This window comes from Moschus berezovskii, chromosome 6 (assembly GCF_049115385.1).
Source record: "Moschus berezovskii isolate FMDL1 chromosome 6, NW_MosBer_1.0, whole genome shotgun sequence".
In the NCBI taxonomy this organism is placed as follows: Eukaryota; Metazoa; Chordata; class Mammalia; order Artiodactyla; family Moschidae; genus Moschus; species Moschus berezovskii.
The window spans coordinates 104,297,964-104,321,003 of NC_142465.1; the positions used below are offsets into that span (position 1 = coordinate 104,297,964).

The 23,040-nt window shown below is 36.4% G+C and overlaps 1 protein-coding gene across 1 annotated transcript; it reads left to right on the forward strand.

Moving 5' to 3' along the window:
* Nucleotides 1–10,966: 10,966 nt before the first annotated feature.
* On the forward strand, nucleotides 10,967–21,895 carry LOC129537160 (C-type lectin domain family 1 member A-like). The gene is made up of 9 exons (XM_055396560.2): nucleotides 10,967–11,127; nucleotides 11,517–11,636; nucleotides 13,691–13,789; nucleotides 14,649–14,768; nucleotides 15,824–15,895; nucleotides 16,032–16,183; nucleotides 18,075–18,181; nucleotides 21,487–21,652; nucleotides 21,753–21,895. The coding sequence occupies exons 1-8, from the start codon at nucleotides 11,094–11,096 to the stop codon at nucleotides 21,635–21,637; spliced, it is 855 nt and encodes a 284-aa protein (XP_055252535.2). The 5' UTR covers nucleotides 10,967–11,093; the 3' UTR covers nucleotides 21,638–21,652; nucleotides 21,753–21,895.
* Nucleotides 21,896–23,040: the final 1,145 nt, after the last annotated feature.

Sequence of the window (23,040 nt, forward strand, 5' to 3'; positions counted from 1 at the left end):
CATGCAAAGATGGGCTCGATAAAGGACAGAAATGGTATGGACCTAACAGAAGCAGAAGATATTAAGAAGAGGTGGCAAGAATACACAGAAGAACTGTACAAAAATCTTCAAGACCAAGATAATCATGATAATGTGATCACTGACCTAGAGCCAGACATCTTGGAATGTGAAGTCAAGTGGGCCTTAGAAAGCATCTCTATGAACAAAGCTAGTGGAGGTGATGGAATTCCAATTGAGCTATTTCAAATCCTAAAAGATGATGCTATGAAAGTGCTTCACTCAATATGCCAGCAAATTTGGAAAACTCTGCAGTGGCCACAGGACTGGAAAGGGTCAGTCTTCATTCCAATCCCAAAGAAAGGCAATGCCAAAGAATGCTCAAACTATCGCACAATTGCACTCATCTCACACGCTAGTAAAGTCATGCTCAAAATTCTCCAAGCTAGGCTTCAGCAATATGTGAACCATGGACTCCAGATGTTCAAGCAGGTTTTAGAAAAAGCAGAGGCATCAGAGATCAAATTGCCAACATCCACTGGATCATGGAGAAAGCAAGAGAGTTTCAGAAAAACACCTATTTCTGCTTCATTGACTATGCCAAAGCCTTTGACTGTGTGGATCACAATAAACTGTGGAAAATTCTGAAAGAGATGGGAATACCAGACCACCTGACCTGCCTCTTGAGAAACCTGTATGCAGGTCAGGAAGCAACAGTCAGAACTGGACATGGAACAACAGACTGGTTCCAAATAGGAAAAGGAGTACGTCAAGGTTGTATATTGTCACTCTGTTTATTTAACTTATATGCAGAGTACATCATGAGGAATGCTGGGCTGGAAGAAGCACAAGCTGGAATCAAGATTGCTGGGAGAAATATCAATAACCTCGGATATGCAGTTGACACCACCCTTACAGCAGAAAGTGAAGAGGAACTCAAAGGCCTCTCGATGAAAGTGAAAGAGGAGAGTGAAAAGGTTGGCTTAAAACTCAACATTCAGAAAACAAAGATCGAGGCATCTGGTCCCATTATTTCATGGGAAATAGATGGAGAAATATTGGAAACAGTGTCAGACTTTATTTTTCTGGGCTCCAAAATCACTGCGGATGCTGATTGCAGCCAGGAAATTAAAAGACGCTTACTCCTTGGAAGGAAAGTTATGACCAGCCTAGATAGTATATTAAAAAGCAGAGACATTACTTTGCCAACCAAGGTCTGTCTAGTCAAGGCTATGGTTTTTCCCGTGGTCATGTATGGATGTGAGAGTTGGACTGTGAAGAAAGCTGATCGCCGAAGAATTGATGCTTTTGAACTGTGGTGCTGGAGAAGACTCTTGAGAGTCCCTTGGACTGCAAGGAGATCCAACCAGTCCATTCTAAAGGACATCAATCCTGGGTGTTCATTGGAAGGACTGATGCTAAAGCTGAAACTGCAATACTTTGGCCACCTCATGCGACGAGTTGACTCACTGGAAAAGACTCTGATGCTGGGAAAGGTTGGGGGCGGGAGGAGAAGGGGACAACAGAGAATGAGATGGCTGGATGGCATCACCGACTCTATGGACATGAGTTTGAGTGAATTCTGGGAGTTGGTGATGGACAGGGAGGCCTGGCGTGCTGTGATTCATGGGGTCGCAAATAGATGGACACAACTGAGTGACTGAACTGAACTGAACTGATGGCTGATTCATGTTGAGGTTTGACAGAAAATGACAAAATTCTGTAAAGCAATTTTCTTCCAATAAAAAATAAGTAAATAGATTAATAAGCTATTGCCATTCCAAGTTTGATGCATGATACAGGATGCTCGGGGCTGGTATACTGTGATGAACCAGAGGGATGGGATGGGGAGGGAGGTGGGAGGGGGGTTCAAGATGGGGAATATATGTACACCCAGAGCAGATTCATGTCAATGTATGGCAAAACCAATACAATAATGTAAAGTAATCAGTCTCCAATTAAAATAAATAAATTTAAAAAAATAATAAAAAATAAAAAATATTTAAATATTAGTAAAAGAGAAACATTTTTGGGATTTCATCACTTCTTCCATTAATGTGGTTTTCAAATTTTTTATTTTTGCTTTTTCATATTTGTCAAAAAATTTTATTCTCTATTGGAGTAAGCTACCAGTATTGTGATAGTTTCAGGTGACGGCAAAGGGACTCAGCCATAAACATACATGTATCCATTCTCCCCCAAACTCCTCTCCCATCCAGGCTGCCACATGAGTTCCCTGTGCTATATGGTAGGTCCTTGTGAGTTACCCACTTTAAACAGAGCAGTGTGTACATGTCCATCTGAAACTCCCTAGCTATCCTTTCCCAACATCCTTCCTCCCCTTCCTGAAAACATAGCTCTCTAAGTCTGAGAATCTGTTTCTGCTTTGTAAATAAGTTCATTGGTATCATTTATTTTTAGCTTCAGCATATAAGGAGTGTCATATGCTATTTCTCCTTCTCTGTCTGACTTTACTCAGTATAACGACTGATCTTTAAGTTCATCCATGTTGCTGCATGGACAAGAAGGCCTGGCGTGCTGCAGTCCATGAGGGCCTAAGGAGTCAGACATGACTGACTGATAGAACAGCACCATGTTGCTGCAAATGGCATTATTTCAATTCAGGATACAGCTCGACATTCAGACATAATGTTTTCTTTGTTCTGTAACACTTCCAGTCTTTTCTTGTGGCCAGGTTTCATGTCAAATGCCTCTTAAGTTTGTTCTTCTGATGTTTTGTTTAGACTGGAGATGTGGGATTTTCAGAAAAACTGCCACAAAGGTGAACTAACCTAACCATCAGGTCTTATCAGGGATACATTTATCCACAAGGTATCAGTGGTGATCTTAACCTTATCACTTGGTTAATTTGTGTTTGTCAGATTTTCCCACTGTGAAGTTATCATTTTCTTCTTTCCAAGCTCTGTTCTATGGAAGAAAGCAAGTCACCAAAGCCAGTCCACTGTCAGTTGGAGTTAAACTACACCTCCTGGGCAGAAGAATGTCTGAATTTTTTCTGTAAAGATTTGTCTTTTCTCTCCCATTTATTTAATTATTCAATCACTTATTTTTAATAGCATGGGCTCACTGATATTAATTTTATTCTTGGGTTTATAATGCAATGCTACTTTATTACTTTTGTTGCATAAATTGTTCCACTTTTGCTATTGAGAGATCTTTTAGGTAGCTCCTGTGTGCCTTTGACCTACCCTAATCTTTTTACTTTTGAGCACTTTCTACTTTCTGTCATTGTAAGATACTCTCAGCTTATACATTTTTTTCATGCCAACTTTAGAATCAGTCATTTCTCCAAAGAGCTCTAGTTCCTTTAACTGATGAATAACATTTAAAAACCAAGAACTGGGTACTGGGTATGTTTGCTGCTTTGGGGCTTTCACTGCTTCTAGACTTTTTAAGTAGACAGAGCTAGGCATTGTATTAACCCATGTATATACACATATGTGTATTTGTTTGTATATTTCTTCATCTGTATATACATTAGGTGAAACAGTTCAAACAGATGTTTCTGACTCTAATCTAGTGGCACAATATTTAGTCTAACCTTCCTTTTCTGCTTGGTCTGTAACTTGCTTTTCAGGAAGTGTGAAATCTGTCTCCTACCAACTTCCATCTGTACCATAAATCAGTTTCAAAAGTGTTAACCCATCTACCATGAGAAGCAAATTGACCAACTAGATCACTATGTACGTGCCTTTCCCTTCTAACCTTACCATTTCTGACCAAAATGCCATTTTCCAAAGCCACTTAAGTCAGCTCCTATTTTTCCCATCACTTTCAGTGAGGCTGTTTCGTATATTTGTATTATAGTTAGATTCATTTGTCACGATTTGCATCTCATTCTAGGAGAAGGCAATGGCAACCCACTCCAGTACTCTTGCCTGGAAAATCCCATGGACGGAGGAACATGGTAGGCTACAGTCCATGGGGTCGCAAAGAGTCAGACATGACTGAACGAACGACTTCACTTTCACTCTTCACTTTCATGCGCTGGGGAAGGAAATGGCAACCCACTCCAGTGTTCTTGCCTGGAGAATCTGAGGGACGGCAGAGCCTGGTGGACTGCCCTCTATGGGGTTGCAGAGAGTCAGAAACGACTGACGCAGCTTAGCAGCAGCAGCATCTCATTCTGGGATCGCTTGATATCTTGATTGATGAATTTTTGTTTATTTTAGTCTGCATCAAAATTCACTCTTTGTGGTATACAGTTCTATGGACTTTGACAAATGCATAGAGTCATGTATCTGCTTCCCCAGGAAGCAGTTGCTTTATAATGTTGTGTTAGTTTCTACTATATAGCAAAATGAATCAACTATATTTATACATAAATCCCCTCTTGTTTGGATTTCTTTCCCATTCAGGTCACCACAGAGCAATGAGCAGAGTTCTCTGTGCTATACAGTTGGTTCTCATTAGTTATCTATTTTATACATAGTATCCATAGTTTAAATATGTCAATCCCAATCTCCCACTGCCTCCTACTCCCCTTCCCTCCTTGATAATTGTACATTTATTCTCTACATCTGTCTCTCTACTTTTGCTTTGCAAATAAGGTCATCTATACTTGAATCTGGTGGAGCAGGAACTGGCAACCCACTCCAGTATTCTTGCCTGGAGAATTTCATGGATAGAGGAGACTGGCGGGCTATAGTCCATGGGGTTGCAAAGAGTCGGACATGACTGAGCAGCTAACACACACATACTTGAATCTGGAGAAGGCAATGGCAACCCACTCCAGTACTCTTGCCTGGAAAATCCCATGGACGGAGGAGCCTGGTAGGCTGCAGTCAATGGTGTTGCTAAGAGTCAGACAGACTGAGCGACTTCACTTTCACTTTTCACTTTCATGCTTTGGAGAAGGAAATGGCAACCCACTCCAGTGTTCTTGCCTGGAGAGTCCCAGGGACAGGGGAGCCTGGTGGGCTGCCGTCTATGGGGTCGCACAGGGTCAGACACGACTGAAGCGACTTAGCAGCAGCAGCAGCATACCTGAATCATTCTTTTTAATAAATACTTTCCCACTTTGAAAATTACCCTGCTGTACATGAGCTCTAGTAACCATTCAATTGCAGTTAAATTATCTTCTTATCAACAGGGTTGAGAGTCTGGAAATTGTGATATTTTTTATTCTTCTTAACCACCACTATAAAATGTTGCTTTCCTTCTCCAAGGGTATGTTTTTTATTAATTGACCTATAATCTGACCCATTTTTGTTCTTTATCTCATGGGCCTCTGCCAATATCTGCATGACAATTGATTAGTTTATAGAGCAAAATCCTTTTTTCATGGCACAATCAAATGGTAGGTGACAATCTAAGACACACTGGTTGATCATCAGAGGGTGTTAATAGATAACCATCTTAACTATATGAATATCTAAGAAAGCAATTTTGAAGCTATTTCTCCATCATCTTTTTTGCAAAGTGGTGAAAATTGTAGGATTGTGTGGTACTAGTTTTCAAATAAACTCAAAAACTTCCTCAGTAATCTTTTTGAAAACTAGAATAATAGTAGCAATAAAAAAATAGAAAATAAAAAATTGTACTATATGTGTGTGTGTGTTAGTCACTCAGTCACGTCCGACTCTTGTGACCCCTTGGACTGTAGTCCACTAGGCTCCTCTGTCCATGGGATTCTCCAGGTAAGAATATTGGAGTAGGTTGCCAGTCCCTTCTCCATTGTTCTGTATATTCTGGAGAAAAAGTACCATTACTCTGATAGATATTTATCGGTAATCCTTTTCATAATTTCAGGTAAACTATCCTCAGATATTGACGCCTTTGAAACAAAACACTATATATATATATATAGGAGAATTTCAGTGTATATATAGGAGAATTTCAGTGTATATATAGGAGAATTTCAGTGTTTTCTAGGTTATTTCCTGGACTAACAATGGAAAATTATACCTCATTTTTTCTTAATAATGGCATTAAATGAAACCTAAAGAACAACTGTCCTTTGGCTGCAATCAATATGTAAAGTACTTCTAATAATGTGTGTTTTAAAATGAATGAATTTGCTTTTTCTTCTTTCCCATATGCCTTTTTTTCTTGAAAGCAACTTTTCTCTTTAGGAATTAGCCCCCAGTTCAATTTCACAGGCGATTCTTTACCATCTGAGCCACAAGGGAAACTGAAGACTACTGAAGTGTGTAGCCTATCTCTTCTCCAGGGGATCGTATACAGTTATAAATATTTGTTATACAATATTTCATTACATATATATAATATATATCACTTGTACTGTTTTCCATATCTTGGCCATTAATGTTATTAAACAATGCTACAATGAACATAATAGTAAAGGTATCTGTTCATATTTCTGTTTTCATTTCCTTTGGTTATATACCCAGAAGTGGAATTTCTGGATCATATGGCAGTTCTATTTTTAATATTTTGAGAAATCTCTATACTGTTTTCCATAGTGCCACATCCATTTTTATTCCCACCAACAGTGCAAAAGGTTTTCCTTTTCTCCTTTCTTCACGAACACCTCTTCTCTCTTGTCTTTTTGATGTTAGACATTCCAACAGTGGTGAGATGTTATCTCACTGTGGTTTTGATTTAAATTTCCCTGATTATTAATGATGTTGAGTACCTTTCCATGTTAGCCATCTGCGTGTCTTTGTAAAAATGTCTGTTCAGTTTTTCTGACCATTTTAAAAAATCAGGTTTTCTTTTTGATATCGAGTTGTATGAGTTCCTTATGTATTTTGGATATTGTGTATGTGTTTGTTCAGTCACTCAGTTGTATCTGACTCTCTGTGAGTCCACGGACTGTACCCACCAGGTTTCTCTGTCCATGGGATTTTCCAGGCAAGAATACTGGAGTGGGTTCAGTTCAGGTCAGTTCAGTTCAGTCGCTCAGTCGTGTCTGACTCTCTGCGACCCCATGAATCACAGCACGCCAGGCCTCCCTGTCCATCACCAACTTGCCATTCCCTAATCCAGGGCATTCTTCCTGACCCAAGGATCAAACCGAAGTGTCTTGTGTCTCCTGCATCCGCAGGCAGATTCTTTACCACTGCGCCACTGGGAAACCTATTTTGGATATTAATTTTTATCAGATATATGATTTGTAAGCATTTTCTACTATTTTGAGGGTTTTTTTTTCATTTTGTTGGTCATTTGCCCTGATATGCAGAAACTTTTTTAGTTAGATGCAGTCTTTTTAATACAGTAAATTTCCCTGCATTAACATATGCCTATGTCATAAAGAAGGGATTCCCTGGTGGCTCAGCTGGAAAAGTGTCTGCCCACAATGCAGGAGGCCCAGGTTCGATAACCGGGTCAGGAAGATCCCCTGGAGAAGGAAATGGCAACCAACTCCAGTACTCTTGCCTAGAAAATTCTATGGATGGAGGAGCCTGGTGAACTACAGTCCATGGGGTTGCAAAGAGTCAGACACTGAGTGACTTCAATTTCACTTTCATGTCATAAAGAAGATTTCAATAAGGTGATTATATTGGGTGTATAGTATTTCATTATATTAATAGGGAATTAACCAATCCCTAGTTTATGGACATATATTTTAAAATATTTCTGGTTCTCAAATATAGTACTGTCATGAGCGTTCTTGAAGAAAATTTGTTCACAACATGAATTTTTTTATCTTCTTTTATTTTATTTTTGTATTTTTAAATATTTTAATTGGATGCTAATTACTTTACAATATTGCATTGGTTTTGCATACATTGACATGAATCTGCCCCGGGTGTACATGTGTTCCCCATCTTGAACCCCCCTCCCACCTCCCTCCCCATCCCATCCCTCTGGGTCATCCCAGTGCACCAGCCCTGAGCATCCTGTATCATGCATCAAACCTGCACTGGCTATTCGTTTCACATATGATAATATACATGTTTCACTGTCATTCTCCCAAATCATCCCACCTTCACCCTCTCCCACAGAGTCCCAAAGACTGTTCTATACATCTGTGTCTCTTTTGCTGTCTCGTATACAGGGTTATTATTACCATTTTTCTAAATTCCATATATATGCATTAGTATACTGTATTGGTGTTTTTCTTTCTGGCTTACTTCACTCTGTGTAATAGGCTTCAGTTTCATCCACCTCATTAGAACTGATTCAAATGTATTCTTTTTAATGGCGGCTGAGTAATACTCCATTGTGTATATGTACCAAAGCTAGCTTATCCATTTGTCTGCTGATGGACATCTAGTTTGCTTCCATGTCCTGGCTATTATAAACAGTGCAGCAATGAACATTAGGTTACATGTGTCTCTTTCAATTCTGGTTTCCTTAGTGTGTATGCCCAGCAGTGGGATTGCTGGGTCATATGGCAGTTCTATATCCAGTTTTTTAAGGAATCTCCACACTGTTCTCCATAGTGGCTGTACTAGTTTGCATTCCCACCAACATAAGAAGGTTCCCTTTTCTCCACACCCTCTCCAACATTTATTGCTTGTAGACTTTTGGATAGCAGCCATTCTGACTGGCGTGAAATGGTACCTCATTGTGGTTTTGATTTGCGTTTCTCTGATAGTGAATGATGTTGAGCATCTTTTCATGTGTTTGTTAGCCATCTGTTTGTCTTCTCTGGAGAAATGTCTGTTTAGTTCTTTGGCCCATTTTTTGATTGGGTCATTTATTTTTCTGGAATTGAGCTGCAGGAGTCACATATATTTTTGAGATTAATTATTTGTCAGTTGCTTCATTTGCTATTATTTTCTCCCATTCTGAAGGCTGTTTTTTCACCTTGCTTATAGTTTCCTTTGCTGTGCAGAAGCTTTTAATTTTAATTAGGTCCCATTTGTTTATTTTTGCTTTTATTGCCAATATTCTGGGAGGTGGGTCATGGAGGATCCTGCTGTGATTTATGTCAGAGCATTTTGCCTATGTTCTCCTCTGATGCTGCTGCTAAGTCACTTCAGTCGTGTCCGACTCTGTGTGACCCCATAGACAGCAGCCCACCAGGCTCCTCTGTCCCTGGGATTCTCCAGGCAAGAACACTGGAGTGGGTTGCCATTTCCTTCTCCAAAGTTCTCCTCTAGGAGTTTTGTAGTTTCTGGTCTTACATTTAGATCTTTAATCCATTTTGAGTTTATTTTTCTGTATGGTGTTAGAAAGTGTTCTAGTTTCATTCTTTTACAAGTGACCAGTTTTCCCAGCACCACTTGTTAAAGACATTGTCTTTTCTCCATTGAATATTCTTGCCTCCTTTGTCAAAGATAAGGTGACCATAGTTGCGTGGATTTATCTCTGGGCCTTCTATTTTGTTTCATTGATCTATATTTCTGGCTTTGTGCCAGTACCATACTGTCTTGATGACTGTGGCTTTGTAGTAGAGCCTGAAGTCCGGCATGTTGACTCCTCAACACAACATGAATTTTTTAATGCCAAATCACTCTTTGCTTTTATTTCCCTATACCTATTAGAATTTCTTTTAAAACATGATAAATAAATATGTAATATAATATGAAGCCTAATAAATAAATGTGGGCTATCTTTTTCTCTTATCTACAGTCCATTTGCCTGTGATCACCAGTGTCAATAATTTTCCATATTCATATGAATTAAACATATTTGCATATATTGCTTCTTCTTGTTTTTTATTCTTCTTTTTATATTGTTCTCCCTCATTTTTCTTCCTTTTTCCCTTTTTTATATGCTATTATAAGTGCCCACTACTTTGTTACTTGGTTTTTGCTCCTAAACATTACAAAACTTATTAGAACCTTCCTTCTAACTATTTTTTAAAGTGTTCTCTCTTTGAAACACATGGATATATAACCACCCAAGTGGAGAGGTGGTTAATCATATCATGGGGCTGTAGTACAATACAATTTATTTCATGCTAATGTAATAGAACTACCCAAGAATAGGATACTGTGTATGTCCATGTAATATTTTCATATTTGCTTATGATATTCATACATTAATGATTAATACTTTTTCTTTTTTCCTACTTACCTGAATCTTGACCCAAAGCCACACAATCAAATTTTTAAATTTAGAGTTAGAAAGTAAACAAAATAAAATTGAATTACAATATAGTCAGAAAGTCAGTGTAGAATATTTTTTATGAAGTCTCTGCTTTCTCCATCCCTGGCTTTACTGAGATCTTTGAAGAATAATGTTATAATATTCTTTTTGGTCAACCAATCTTGCATTTGATACATTAAAAGATAAAATGTGATCTATTTTTAGGATTACTTGTAAAGCCATTTGATCTGAACTGGACATAGGAAGATGGGAAACTTATGACCACTGCCTGTATCTGAGGTATTTTGTGTGGTTTCAACCAGACTTGATCATACATTAGTTTCTATGAGGTTATAAACCCAATAAGAAAAATCTTATGTCTATTTTTGTTTGTGTACAATATCTATTTATTTCCACTGCAAATATTGAACTTTTTTTCACTTGAGCAGTGAAGAGTAAAAGGTCAATTTCAGTGGCTAACCCAACCATATTTATATGAATAGAATTTGTTTTTCCTTTTAAACAAAGTTGGGTGGGGGTGGTAGTATCAAAAACTTTAAGCCAATCTGTCACTATTTGGACATAAAGATTTTATTATGTGATTTCCATCTTCAAGTGCCATTTTGTATAGGCAGCAGTTTAAATCTACCTTTGAAGAACAGATGTTATTTTCCAGTGTTATTCCTTTTTCTAATTAATTTACTTATATTTGTATCTTCCCGTACTTCATACTCAAGTTTCATGAAACATTTCACTCTAGAATAATCAGTTACATTATTTATGATAATGGTTTTTCCCGATTACTTTCTGGAGCGATGGACTATTACCTGAACAAGCCAGATGATACTTAAACACTTGTTGTATATAGTTTAGTTAAATAGGGGTGACTTTATTTCTGTATACCTATTACAAAATATCCAGTTATAGATTCACATTTCCTCTGTGGGTTTTTTTGCCAAATTTAGTTAGTTTCGTACAACTGTAAGTAGCTGCCCCACCTGACGCTATGTCTGGTCTTCTCATCAACTCTAGGAAGAAAGTGGAAGAGATAACTCTTCATTCACCTGCCAACATCTTTGTAAGCTCGTCTTCACACTTGGGATTAAGTAAATAATCCAAAAGGCTTTAGAATGTCAGATGCTTCAGATTGTGATCATCCTCCAGGTATCTTATCTTTTTAAATCTAAATGACCTATGCCATTTTAATGCAAATACAATTTTGGTTGTTTTTGTTTGTTTTAACTGCTGGTTATGATTGATAGGAGCATTATATTTTTAATATTTCCCAGATTACCTGAAAGAGTGCTTTTTTTAAATATATTTTAAAAATAATTATCTTATTTCTTGACTCTATCCAAAGTGTAATCAACCAGTGTAAATACTTTTTGGAAAGCTGGATGGGCTGTTGAGTGGAAATGTGATTTGAATATCTTTGATTTTATTTCTATAATATTTGTATTTCTAGGGATCTTTGGAAATAGTAATAGGTCTTAAATTCTAATCTCATTTGTTTTACAAAATTATAAAGTTATGATATATTTTCTGTGTAAAAGAAAATACAGAGCAGACAGAGACCATCCCTATTGTGGATTTGGAACCACCTCTTGCCCTTCCTCTTCCTCCTCCTCCTGAGGATGAATGCTGCCCAATTCCTGAGCACACCAATGTGGACGGTAAAGTAGATGTACTAGAGTTTATTCATTTATGGTCTCTCTTTGTTATCTTTAGGTACATCTTCCATTTTATGTTTTTCTAGTTGTTACTATTTGGAAATTTTAAAATTTAGAAAAAATATAGAGATGAAAATGTTTAGAACATATATAGGAATAAAACAAAAGTGTATTTTTTGACAGAGAGATTTGAAGTTTTCATTTATGAAGGAGCATAGTTAAAGATGGAAGAAGTCATTGTCCAAATTTAGAATTGATTTCTTATATGAAACAGAGAACTTGACCAAGGTTTAAAACTCAGAAAATTTGTAAAAAAGACAAAGAAAGGTGAAACCCTATTACATGATGCCTCTTTTTGATCATAATTAACCAACATCATTTAATAGAGGAGAATTTCTCAACCTCAGCTGTAAGGACATTTGGGGCTAGATAACTCTTGGTTGTGGGGCTTTAGTTAGTGACTGTAGGATGTTAAGCATCTTTTTTGACACCTATTCACTAGATGTCAGTCCTACCTGACCCTCAGTTATCACATCTAGAATGTCCCCAGACATTTAATATTGTCCCCTGGGAGTCAAACTTTCCTCTGGTTGATAACCACCAAGTTATATTATACAAAGTTAAATAAATGCTTTGGATATTAGTTATGAAAATAACTATTCCCTTTGATGGCAGCTTTTCATTTTGTTTCAGAAGTACAAAAAAAAAAAGAAATACCTTTTTTTTTTTTACACTAGAGTTTATACATTTGTTTTGGAGGGAAATAAACTTACCAACAAAGGACTACTAACAATGATCTCTGAAAGCTTAATTTCTAGAATGTGGGGATGAAGCATATATTTTTGTGAAATTGAATGAATTATAGATATTGTTTCATCTAAAACAAAATATTGTCCCTTTAAAACATTCACTAAGATTTACAGTAATTCTTTATGAATGGGTCTTCCCAGATTGTGCTAGTGGTAAAGTGCTTAGTGCTTGCCAATGCAGGAAACATAAGAGATTCAGGATCGATCCCTGGGTCAGGAAAATTCCCTGGGGGAGGGATGATAATCCATTCCAGTATTCTTCCCTGGAGAAGGTAATGGACAGAAGAGCCTGATGGGCTACAATCCATAGGGTCACAAGGAGTCCGATGTGACTGAAGTGACTTAGCATGTACACATCAAGGAAATATACTATAAGTTGTCAAGTTTTTTAAAAAAAGAGTTCTATCTTAATAATAACACAAATTTAATATTGATAAGCATTTCTCTATCTGATTGTATTAATGAGGGTAATGTAGTCTGAACTGAAAGTTTGTGCCTAGTGTTTAAGGATAATTTTAGTAATACCTATATGTAAATTTTTTACCTGCACTGTAAGTCCCCAAAGACATGCTCAGGTTTAGTGATTCACTAGGAGAACTCACAGGACCCTATAGAGTTGTACTTGTTGCTGAGATTTATGAAAATGGAAGGATAACAAACATAATTAGCAAAGGGAAAAGGAGCATGAAGTGAAGTGTGGGGGAGACCAGGCTCAACCTTCCTAGAGTCCTCTCCCAGTAGAGTCACACAGGTCCCAGGAATTTCCCCAGCAATAATTCATGACAATGTGTCAAATGTTGACAACCAGGGAAACTCATTAGAGAATCAATGTTCAGAGTTTATTAATCCCATAGGTAACATCTGGCGGTCATGTAACAAAATTCTAGACTTCCTGAAGGAAAGCAAAAGCTATATTGTTTGTACAAACAGAGAAGACAAGGTGAGGCATTCCTGTCAATTAGAGGCTGTGGAAACTCTACTGAAATCTAGTCCAGATACCAACCATGGCCAACCTTGTAAGCGGGCCTTTGAGGATAGAAATCAGGTCTGCTACGTTAATTATTTTCTGTACATCCTCTAAAATACTTTCTTCTCTCTTCAGTCTAATAGCTTATGGTAATTCACACATTGGGTATTATTTTTCATAAAATACACAGAACTTAATAACATTTTTAAAATAATGATATTAATATTTCAAGTAACAGGAGCTTACTTTATCTCTGATTTTTCACTCACTCTGTTTCTCAGCTTCTCGTTTTTCCTTCTCTCTCTATGGAATAATTCCTGTGATCCTGGGAATCTTCAGCCTGCTGCTTTTGATGTTGTGTGGATTCTTTGGTTACCAGTGTAAGTCCAATTAGTTGGGGAAAAAGAAATAATAGACTGATTGTCAGATTGTCATGTTTCTTTAAATCATTTCCAGATAATAGTTTTTGGTAAATGTTTTATTGCCATACTGAATGGAGAAAAGGAAAAAAAATGACATAAAACTATTAACAACTTTTTACTTTATGAATGAATTTAACCTTGTGAGCTCTCAATAATCACATTTTTCCAAGGATATTATATTATTGAAATTACTTCAAAAGATATTCATAGTAGTGATTGATTCTGTATTATTTTGAAAATTGCAACCTACTAAGATATCGAGCTCAATGAATTTGTAACTGTCTTTACTCTGAAAATAAAAAGTAGCTTCTTTTACAATTTCTTCATACTGTCCATTTCTCTAGCATCCTAAATTAGATCAACAGAATAATTGAATTAGTATTAAAATTGTTCACAATTAGTTATTTAAGTATAGTGATTTCACATTGATAATATTAGTTTGAAATTCAGAACTTTAAAATTTGATTATAAAGTGAAATTCTACATATTACATCAAGTCATGATGCCAAAAGATTTATTTGAGACTTGACTTTTGTTATTGTCATCTGTTTTAATTCAGCTGAAGCATTGTTCTGTTAATATAAGCATATGTTCAGTCTTACAAGGAATTAGGATGATATTTTAGATTTAGGTGTAGACTTTAAAAATAACAGTGGATAAATGAAAACATATTTAGCTAAATATCTTATTATATTTGTTCAAACATTTGTTGGGAACTTTATCAAGGGTATACTATAAAAATTAAGCTTTACGATCTAACACTCTACCATTTCATAACTGAGTGTGTGTTTATACTCATCTGGAATTCTTGTTCTAGACTTTCAAAGTATTCAGGAATCAGAGAGCAAGATTAAGAGCCTTAACCAATGGATTGAGTCTTTCCAAAACAAAGAAGAAACACTTCTTCAGGTTCAAAAAGTTCTTGCTCAAAATAAAGGTAATTTTAGAGCTAGAACAAATTATCTTTATAGAATGCTAGATTGTTTTCCTGTTGCAACCATAAAATGGTTGGTTGCATGACACAAAAGGAGTTTATACAGCAGTATCGTGGTTTTGATGGCTTCTTTTTTTTTTAAATTCTTCATTGATCTTCTGAAACTGCAGGAGTCTCACATTTACCAAATATATCCTCTTATGTTAGTTAACTCGTCTAAGCATTCACATATATTCAATGCACACCAGGTGCCAGCCACTTGGCTGGTGACCAGTGATAAATACACTATGAACCCTGCCCTTTGGAAGCTTAGAGAAAACATAAACAAAAGTTTCAAAGTGTGCAGCAGAGGTATGTGCAAGATGCTCAGGGAGCATGAAAATGGAAGAACACAAATATCTGTAAATCAATGGCATTTTCATAGTAAAGTGCTTCCTAAGGAGGGGGTGTTTATAATAATCATAAGGCTTCTCTTCTGCTAAAAAATTATAATATAAAAATAGTCTAAATAAGTATTTTTACAAAGGCCTTGCATTAAAATGTTAGTTTTTCCCTTTGAGATACTGAACCTATATTGAATAATTAAATGAGCAATCTGAGAGTCCATTAGTGATTCATTATGTTAAAAGCCTGGTTTCTTTTCTTTATTGAAATATGATTAACACATAACTTTGTGTAATTTTGAGCTGTACAACCTGTGGTTTTGAAACATTTGTATGGTTACTATAAAAGCATTAGCTCATGCCTTTATTATGACACATAGTTATCATTTCATTTTTGTCTTGACAATAATTGAGATCTATACTTTAAGCAACTTTGAGCTTATAATACAGTACTGCTGACTATAATCACTAAATTGTGCATTTTAAAAGGCTGATTTCTAATCACCTGATTACTTCAGGCAGAGATGAAGCTAATTAAGTAGGGAAGGGAACTGGACTAAAATTATTTGTACTCTGTGCCACTTGACCGTTGCTATTATTATGACTCATGAAACAGTACAAAATCAGATGAAATGTGTGGTCTTCTCTAATGCTAAGTCTTGTTGTCTCATATAGAAATCCTTGGGAGGCTCCAAAACCAGAAGGAGTGTATCACTGAAGCTCTACAAAAACTAAATGCAAAAGGAGGTAATTTGGAAGTGAGACAATTCTGAGTTGACAATAATTTTTAATAACGACCTCATACTTTTAAGTAGGGGAATGTGAAGACATAAGGCTTTGTTTGGGAGGTTCCGTGGGCTCTGAGTTATACTTTTTTTCCTAGGAGAAGGGTGTGGATCTCCTCTGAGTCACTGGGTACAACACAGAGACCACTGCTACTACCAGACCACGGAAACGGTTTCTTGGTCGAAATGTTCAGATCTTTGTGTCTCTTCTAACGCTACATTTTTAAAGACAGAAAGGAGTAGATTGATGGTGAGATTGTATTTCATTCTTTACTTCTGGGACATAAATGTGTAGTAGCCACCAGTGGAAGGAAGGACTCACCTGCAGCTCTGAAATCAGGGTAAAGGGCGCTCTCCTGCTGCATTTCCATTCATCTTTCCATTGAGTGCTCCACCTTTCTTTCCTAACATACATGCATGCATTCATTGCAGAAACATTACATTTGCTGTTCCCTCCTCCCTGGTGGCTCAGAGGGTAAAGAATCTGCCTGCAGTGCAAGAGACCTAGGTTCTATCCCTGGGTTGGGAAGATTCCCTGTAGAAGGGAATGGCAACCTACTCCAGTATTCTTGTCTGGAGAATTCCATGGACAGAGGAACCTGGTAGGTTACAGTCCTTGGGGTCGCAAAGAGTCCAGCACGACTGAGCAACTAACACATTCACTTCACTGCATGTAATATTCTTCTCTCTGATACAACCATGGTGAACTACTTCATCTCCTTCAACTGTTTATACACTTGTCACCTTCTTAATGAGACCTACCCTGACACCCCTACTTAAAATTGCAACCTGTGTATCAGAGCCTACCCCACCCCTCGACCTCTCCACTTTGCTTATAGGCATTCTTACCCTGTTTTAATTTTTATAGCACTTGTCACCTTCTTATATATCATATCATTTATATGGATGTTATTAACTTCTATCTGGCCTACAAACCCCCAAAGCAGGGATTTTTCTCATTTTTGTTCAGTGATATATCTCAAGCTCTAAAACAGGCACCGAGTTGAATAAACGGTAAAAAAATAAAGTGGTTCATATATTGGTGTGGTGTCTTCTTCAATAGAAATTTTTCTGTTATATCATCACTTACTATTTGGCTCAGAAAAAAAAATAATGCTAACCTAGTAAAAGTTTTAAAACACAAGCCAAAAATTGTGAAGGAACTATATCAAAAGGAGACAGGAGGTGAGAAAATAGAGCATGAGACTAAATATTCTGGCTTTATAAAATAGGAAGTCAGAGGACAAACAGGAGCGGTTAATTGCCCCTGGAGAAAGGCATTTAATGAAGGAGGAATGACTCTCCCTCTCTCTATATATATATTTAGCATCACTTGACTTCTAAAACCAAGTGCATGTATTTGTGCAATAAATTTTTAAAAAATGTGTGTAAGTTTAAAAAAGTAGATGAATTAAAATACAGGTAACACTGTGCCCTTTCTTTTTACAACTTTTGTTGTTTGTTGTTGTTGCTAAGTCGCTTCAGTCGTGCCCGACTCTGTGTGACCCCATAGATGGAAGCCCACCAGGCTCCCCCTTCCCTGGGATTCTCCAGGCAAGAACACTGGAGTGGGTTGCCATTTCCTTCTCCGATGCATGAAAGTGAAAAGGGAAAGTGAAGTCGCTCAGTCGTGTCCGACTCTTCGCAACCCCATGGACTGCAGCCTACCAGGCTCCTCCGTCCATGGGATTTTCCAGGCAAGAGTGCTGGAGTGGGTTTTACAACTTAAATATTTCTAAAATACACTGGGGAAATAAAAACCCTTTTCATTACTGGGACTAAGCTAAAAAAAAAATGATTAGCTTTCTTTTTTTTTTTTTCCTTCTTTGTGCTTAATTCCTGACTTGAGAAAATGCACAGGCACTGAATAACTCAAATATTTTGTCAATGTTTCATTTATCAGTGGGCATATATATACTGCACTTTTTTAATGATTCTTTAGACACAAGTTTTTTAGATTCTTTTTTTATGATTCTTTAGACACAGTACAGGGAAGCCTGGCATTGTGCAGTCCATGGCGTCAACAAAGAGTCAGACACAACTGAGTGACTGAACTGAACTAAACTGAGACAAAAGTTCTGTATTTTTCTGTCTAATGGACTTTTAGTGTTAATAGCTTTGTGCATTCTGTTTCCCTGCAGTGTATTCTGAAGTTACTTGCAGTAAACCACACTTGGCTTGGCCTGTCTTATAAGGAAGAGGACAATGAATGGAAGTGGGAAGATGGTTCTCTTCCTTCTTCTGCCCTGTAAGTTTCTACTACATAATCCAATGCCTTTCTCCTTTTCCAATGTCTGGCCTAAAGAGTTTTGAGGAGATAGAGATTATTAGGGACCAAATTTAGTCTTCTTTACTTCTTGCTTTTGTTATTTCATATTATATTGTCAGCAATTTTGTAAATCATTAAGTCATTTAGATACTTTATAATTAGTGTAAGTATATCCTTATTATTAGATGCCCTGAATGATTATAATTTCAGATAAGAAATATAATTATGGGAAAGAATATCATAAGTATGACTCTGAGTACCTCTCTGGTATTTTTCTTGGGAACAAGTATAGAATTGTCATTTTTCATCCAAATAATTTGGGGCTATTTTTTGGTTTTAAAGGCATATTTTTCAGTTGTTATTCAGAAACACTGCATTAGACAACTATGTCAGGAAAATATATTTTAAGCTCTTTCATCACCATGTGCCAATCTTAGAGAATAAGATTGATAATCTTGATAGCCAGTTATTTTTACTTTGTTCCATTAGGTTATATTATTCTGATGTTTAGTAAGGCTGTTTTTCTTCTAACTTATAATATCAATACTTTTGACAGTTTTATCCTATTTATCTTTTTATTTCTTTTTTTAATGGAAGGAAAAAAGTTTATTTTATTTTATTATTATTATTTTTTTGCAATATTATTTTGGTTGGTTTTGACATACATTGACATTTCTTTTATATTGTTTGTAACTTCTCTTGCAGGCACAGCTTTCCAGTTTTTTCCTTTAATAATTTGTTCTTTATTCACTTTTATCGCATGAACAGATGATTAACATTTAAATAAAATGAGATTTTTTTAATTCATTTGAAATTTATCTTAACACATAAAGGCGTGAAGGAGAAAGCTGAGGCATGTACATGTGTGTTCAAAGGTAGATGTAATTATATCCGTCTCTCTATGTGTATTTCAATTAGGCAATCAATTGTCAGGACGCTGCTTAAATAATTCTTTTTTTAATCACTGGTTTTAATATCATTCATCATATACTAAAATTTAATATTTAAATAATTTTAGTCATCATATATGTCCGTTAAATATTTCACAGTTTTTATGAATATTTTTTGTGTAAACATATGTGAATATTTTCCTGAAATTGCTGTACTAATGCATCAAAATTTTAATCTATTTTAACTTTTATGGTTGATCATTTTAATTATTGGAATTTTGTGAGTTGAAAGGTTCCCTCTAATTCAAACCTTGTACAATGTTTGGAACATAGAACATTCAATAGCTATGTTGAATTAATAAATGAAATAATGTATGAACTATTTTGGCAATTTAATTTTCCCAACACAGTTCAGAATGTCTTTCTAGTTCCTTTCGTATTTTTAAAAGAAATATTCTATGCCTTTAGCAATTCAGTAAATAAGCTTTGCCTTTTTTCCCAGATAGTACTAAACAAACAGTTTTGCTCTAGAGTGAATGAAAAGTCATTTTATTGACATTGAACTAAAATAGTCTTTATAATCTAGATCTTTAGTAAAGGATTAAATTCAACCAGAATGTTTGGTAGCATCTGCCCACTAGCATTTCTAGCAGTGGTGATTTTATAAATTGAAGTAAGATGAATGTATCAGACCAGAGGCAACTGTCCCAGCATAATACATATACAGTTGATCCTTGAACAATGTAGAGCATGGGTGGGGGTTAGGGGCACCAACTCCTCCATGTAGAGGAAAATCTGCTTAGAAGTTTTAATTTGCCCTTTAAAACTACGTGTTAAACTAGCCATGGATCCTGTAATACTGTAGTATTTACTATTGAAAAAAATTTTCATAAAGTAGAACTGAGTAGTTGAAATCCAAGTTGTTCAAGGATCCGTACACACATACATGCACATGCTCTCTCTCACACACAAATAGATGTATATATACATATATTGGAGAAGGAAATGGCAACCCACTCAAGTATTCTTGCCTAGAGAATCCTGTGGACAGAGGAGCCTGGTGGGCTGCCATCTATGGGGTCACACAGAGTCGGACACGACTGAAGTGACTTAGCATGCATGCATGCATTGGAGAAGGAAATGTCAACCCACTCCAGTATTCTTGCCTGGAGAATCCCAGGGATGGTAGAACCTGGTGGGCTGCCGTCTATGGGGTCGCACAGAGTCGGACACGACTGAAGCGACTTAACATGCATGCATGCATAGCATATATGTATATATCTTCTAAATTTTGTTAGTAATTCTGGCTAGCTTTTATATCTAACATATTTACAAGTAAAGTATTCCCATTCCAGCTGGAACTGTACATGCATGTGTTTCCTTTTTTAAAATTAATTAATTGGAGGCTAATTACTTTACAATATTGTAGTTGTGTTGATCTATACTTAAACTTAATTCTGTATCCCAGATCATATGTCCTGTCTTTCTTGCTATTGCTATAATTTTCCCAACTGGACCAGTCTCTTCTTTATACAGGTGTACCTTTTCCCACATATAACATATTGGGTTGGCCAAAAGTTTGTTCGGGTTTTTCCATAAACTGTTACAGAAAAAAAAAATGAACAAACATTTTGGACACTAAAGTAAAAGTGAAAGTCGTTCAGTCCTGTCCGACTCTTTGCGACCCCCTGGACTGTCCGTGGAATTCTCCAGGCCACAATACTGGATTGGGTAGCCTTTCCCTTCTTCAGGGGATCTTCCCAACCCAGGGATCGAATCCAGATCTCCCGCATTGCAGGTGGATTCTTTGCCAGCTGAGTCATAAGGGAAGCCCAAGAACACTGGAGTGGGTAGCCTATCCCTTCTGCAGGTGATATTCCCAACCCAGGAATCGAACCCGAGTCTCCCACATTGCAGGCGGATTCTTTTTTTTTTTTTTTTAATTTTTATTGGAGGCTAATTCTTTTACAGTATTATATTGTTTGGTTTTGCCATACACTGACGTGAATCCGCCCCGGGTGTACGTGAGTTCCCCCTCCCGAACCCCACTCCCACCTCCCTCCTCCCCTTATCCTCCCTCTGGGTCATCCCCACATACCAGCCCTGAGCATCCTGTAACATGCATCAGACCCTGAACTGGCGATTCATTTCACATATGATAATATACACGTTTCAATGCCAAACTGAGCTACCAGGGAAGCCAATACTTACAAATAAAACACATTTTGTGAAACTTACTTATCATATGCCTATCTCTTTTTGTATATACCAACGAATGAGTTCTTTGAAAAGAGAGAGAGTGAGTGCCTTTACTCCCCTGAGTTCGCTACAGTGCCAAGTATAATAAATTTCACACGTCACGTTCTAAAGTAATGTCACTTTATTTGAACACAGTGAGTGGCGTCTACCAAAGCCAGGTTCGGATTCCCAGGGGAAATGTGTGTATGCAGGTGTGAACGCTGTCGGCACAGATAACTGCACCGTGTCTTCCTCGTGCCTGTGTGAGAAGCCTCTCTGTGCCTACAACTCAGAGGAAGAAGGTTAAAAGGAAACTGATGAGGTTTGCACATCTCAGTCACATTCCAGATTCACAATCTGCCTGTCTTTATTCTACTGTCACTTCACGTTATTCATAACTCTTTTTTTTTTTTTTTTGGCAGAAACTGATAAATGACTTCATGAAAGAAGAATCCAGAGTCTAGAGTTAAAGCAAAAATATCAGAGTGGCACAGAAAGCATAGACACTCAGAACCTTTTGAGAATTTTTGAGAATTTTTTGATTTTTTTGAGAATTATACAAATGAATTAATAAACATATTTGTCATAAATACTTAATCTTTAGGAGTCTTTTTATATTTAAAAATCTACTTATTTATTTTCAATTGTGACCTATGAAAATAAGCCTGTAAAACAAATATAGTGGGGAATATAAGTGATAAGCGGTTTACCACTTAGCATGCAAAAATGTAAAAAATACAAAGAAATATGAATAATAATAATAAAAGGCAGAAGAATTTTAAAAATTAATTAAAACAAATTGCTAAAGTTATCTGTTTCTCAAAACTGTTTGCAAAAGTCTTCCTAGCAGTTTTTCAATGTATCAGTTTCATTTAGCATCTATAATTTCTTGCTTCTCATCTTAGTGGAAAAGTTAAACTTCTTGCCAAAAGCTATTTTAAAATAGAACCTGGGTCAATACTCCCCTAAACCCCACAGTTTCAAGTTGTTAGGTCATTAATTCCTCCATTGCCTACATGCAACCACTTCCACTTAAAGAGCATTACTTTCAGTCCATAAATATACCCATACATCTCTATCTATTTGTTATATTCATGTCTTCTAATCACTCCTTCTATAGGTTTCTTTTCACAGGAACTGTACTTGAGCAAAACTTCTACACTGATTATGTACTTTCTCACTTCTCAATCATCTTAGAATGTCATAATTCATCTTCTCTGTTCTCCTTATTGGTACTGCTTTTGTTTGACACTAATTATCTGCTATTCACTCATTCACCCACTTTGAATCTTTTTATGTGTCTCTTTTAGGCAGTAAGTTTAATTCATAAATTCAATTGATTTCAAAATGTTATTTCTGAGATAAAATATTTTATTTCATGCTATTTGATCTATTAATAGAATTTTACTGGGTACTTATTTCATTCTTCTTGACACTTTATCAGCAGCAGCAGTATTGTCATCTTTGGACACAATATTATTTTACTTTTAACAGCTTTTGTTCTTTCTTAGTTTTCTTCTTACTACTCTGGTCCCATGCACTTAGTCTTCTTTATGGATTCTTCAATTGCTTCTTAATGTTGAAGCTTGAAGTTTATATCAAGGAATATTCATTTCATTTAGGAAAACATATGATTTATTGTCACAGGTACAGTAGAGAGACTTTTGCTGCAAGAGATAATAGACCAGAAAAGAAAGTGAAGTCACTCAG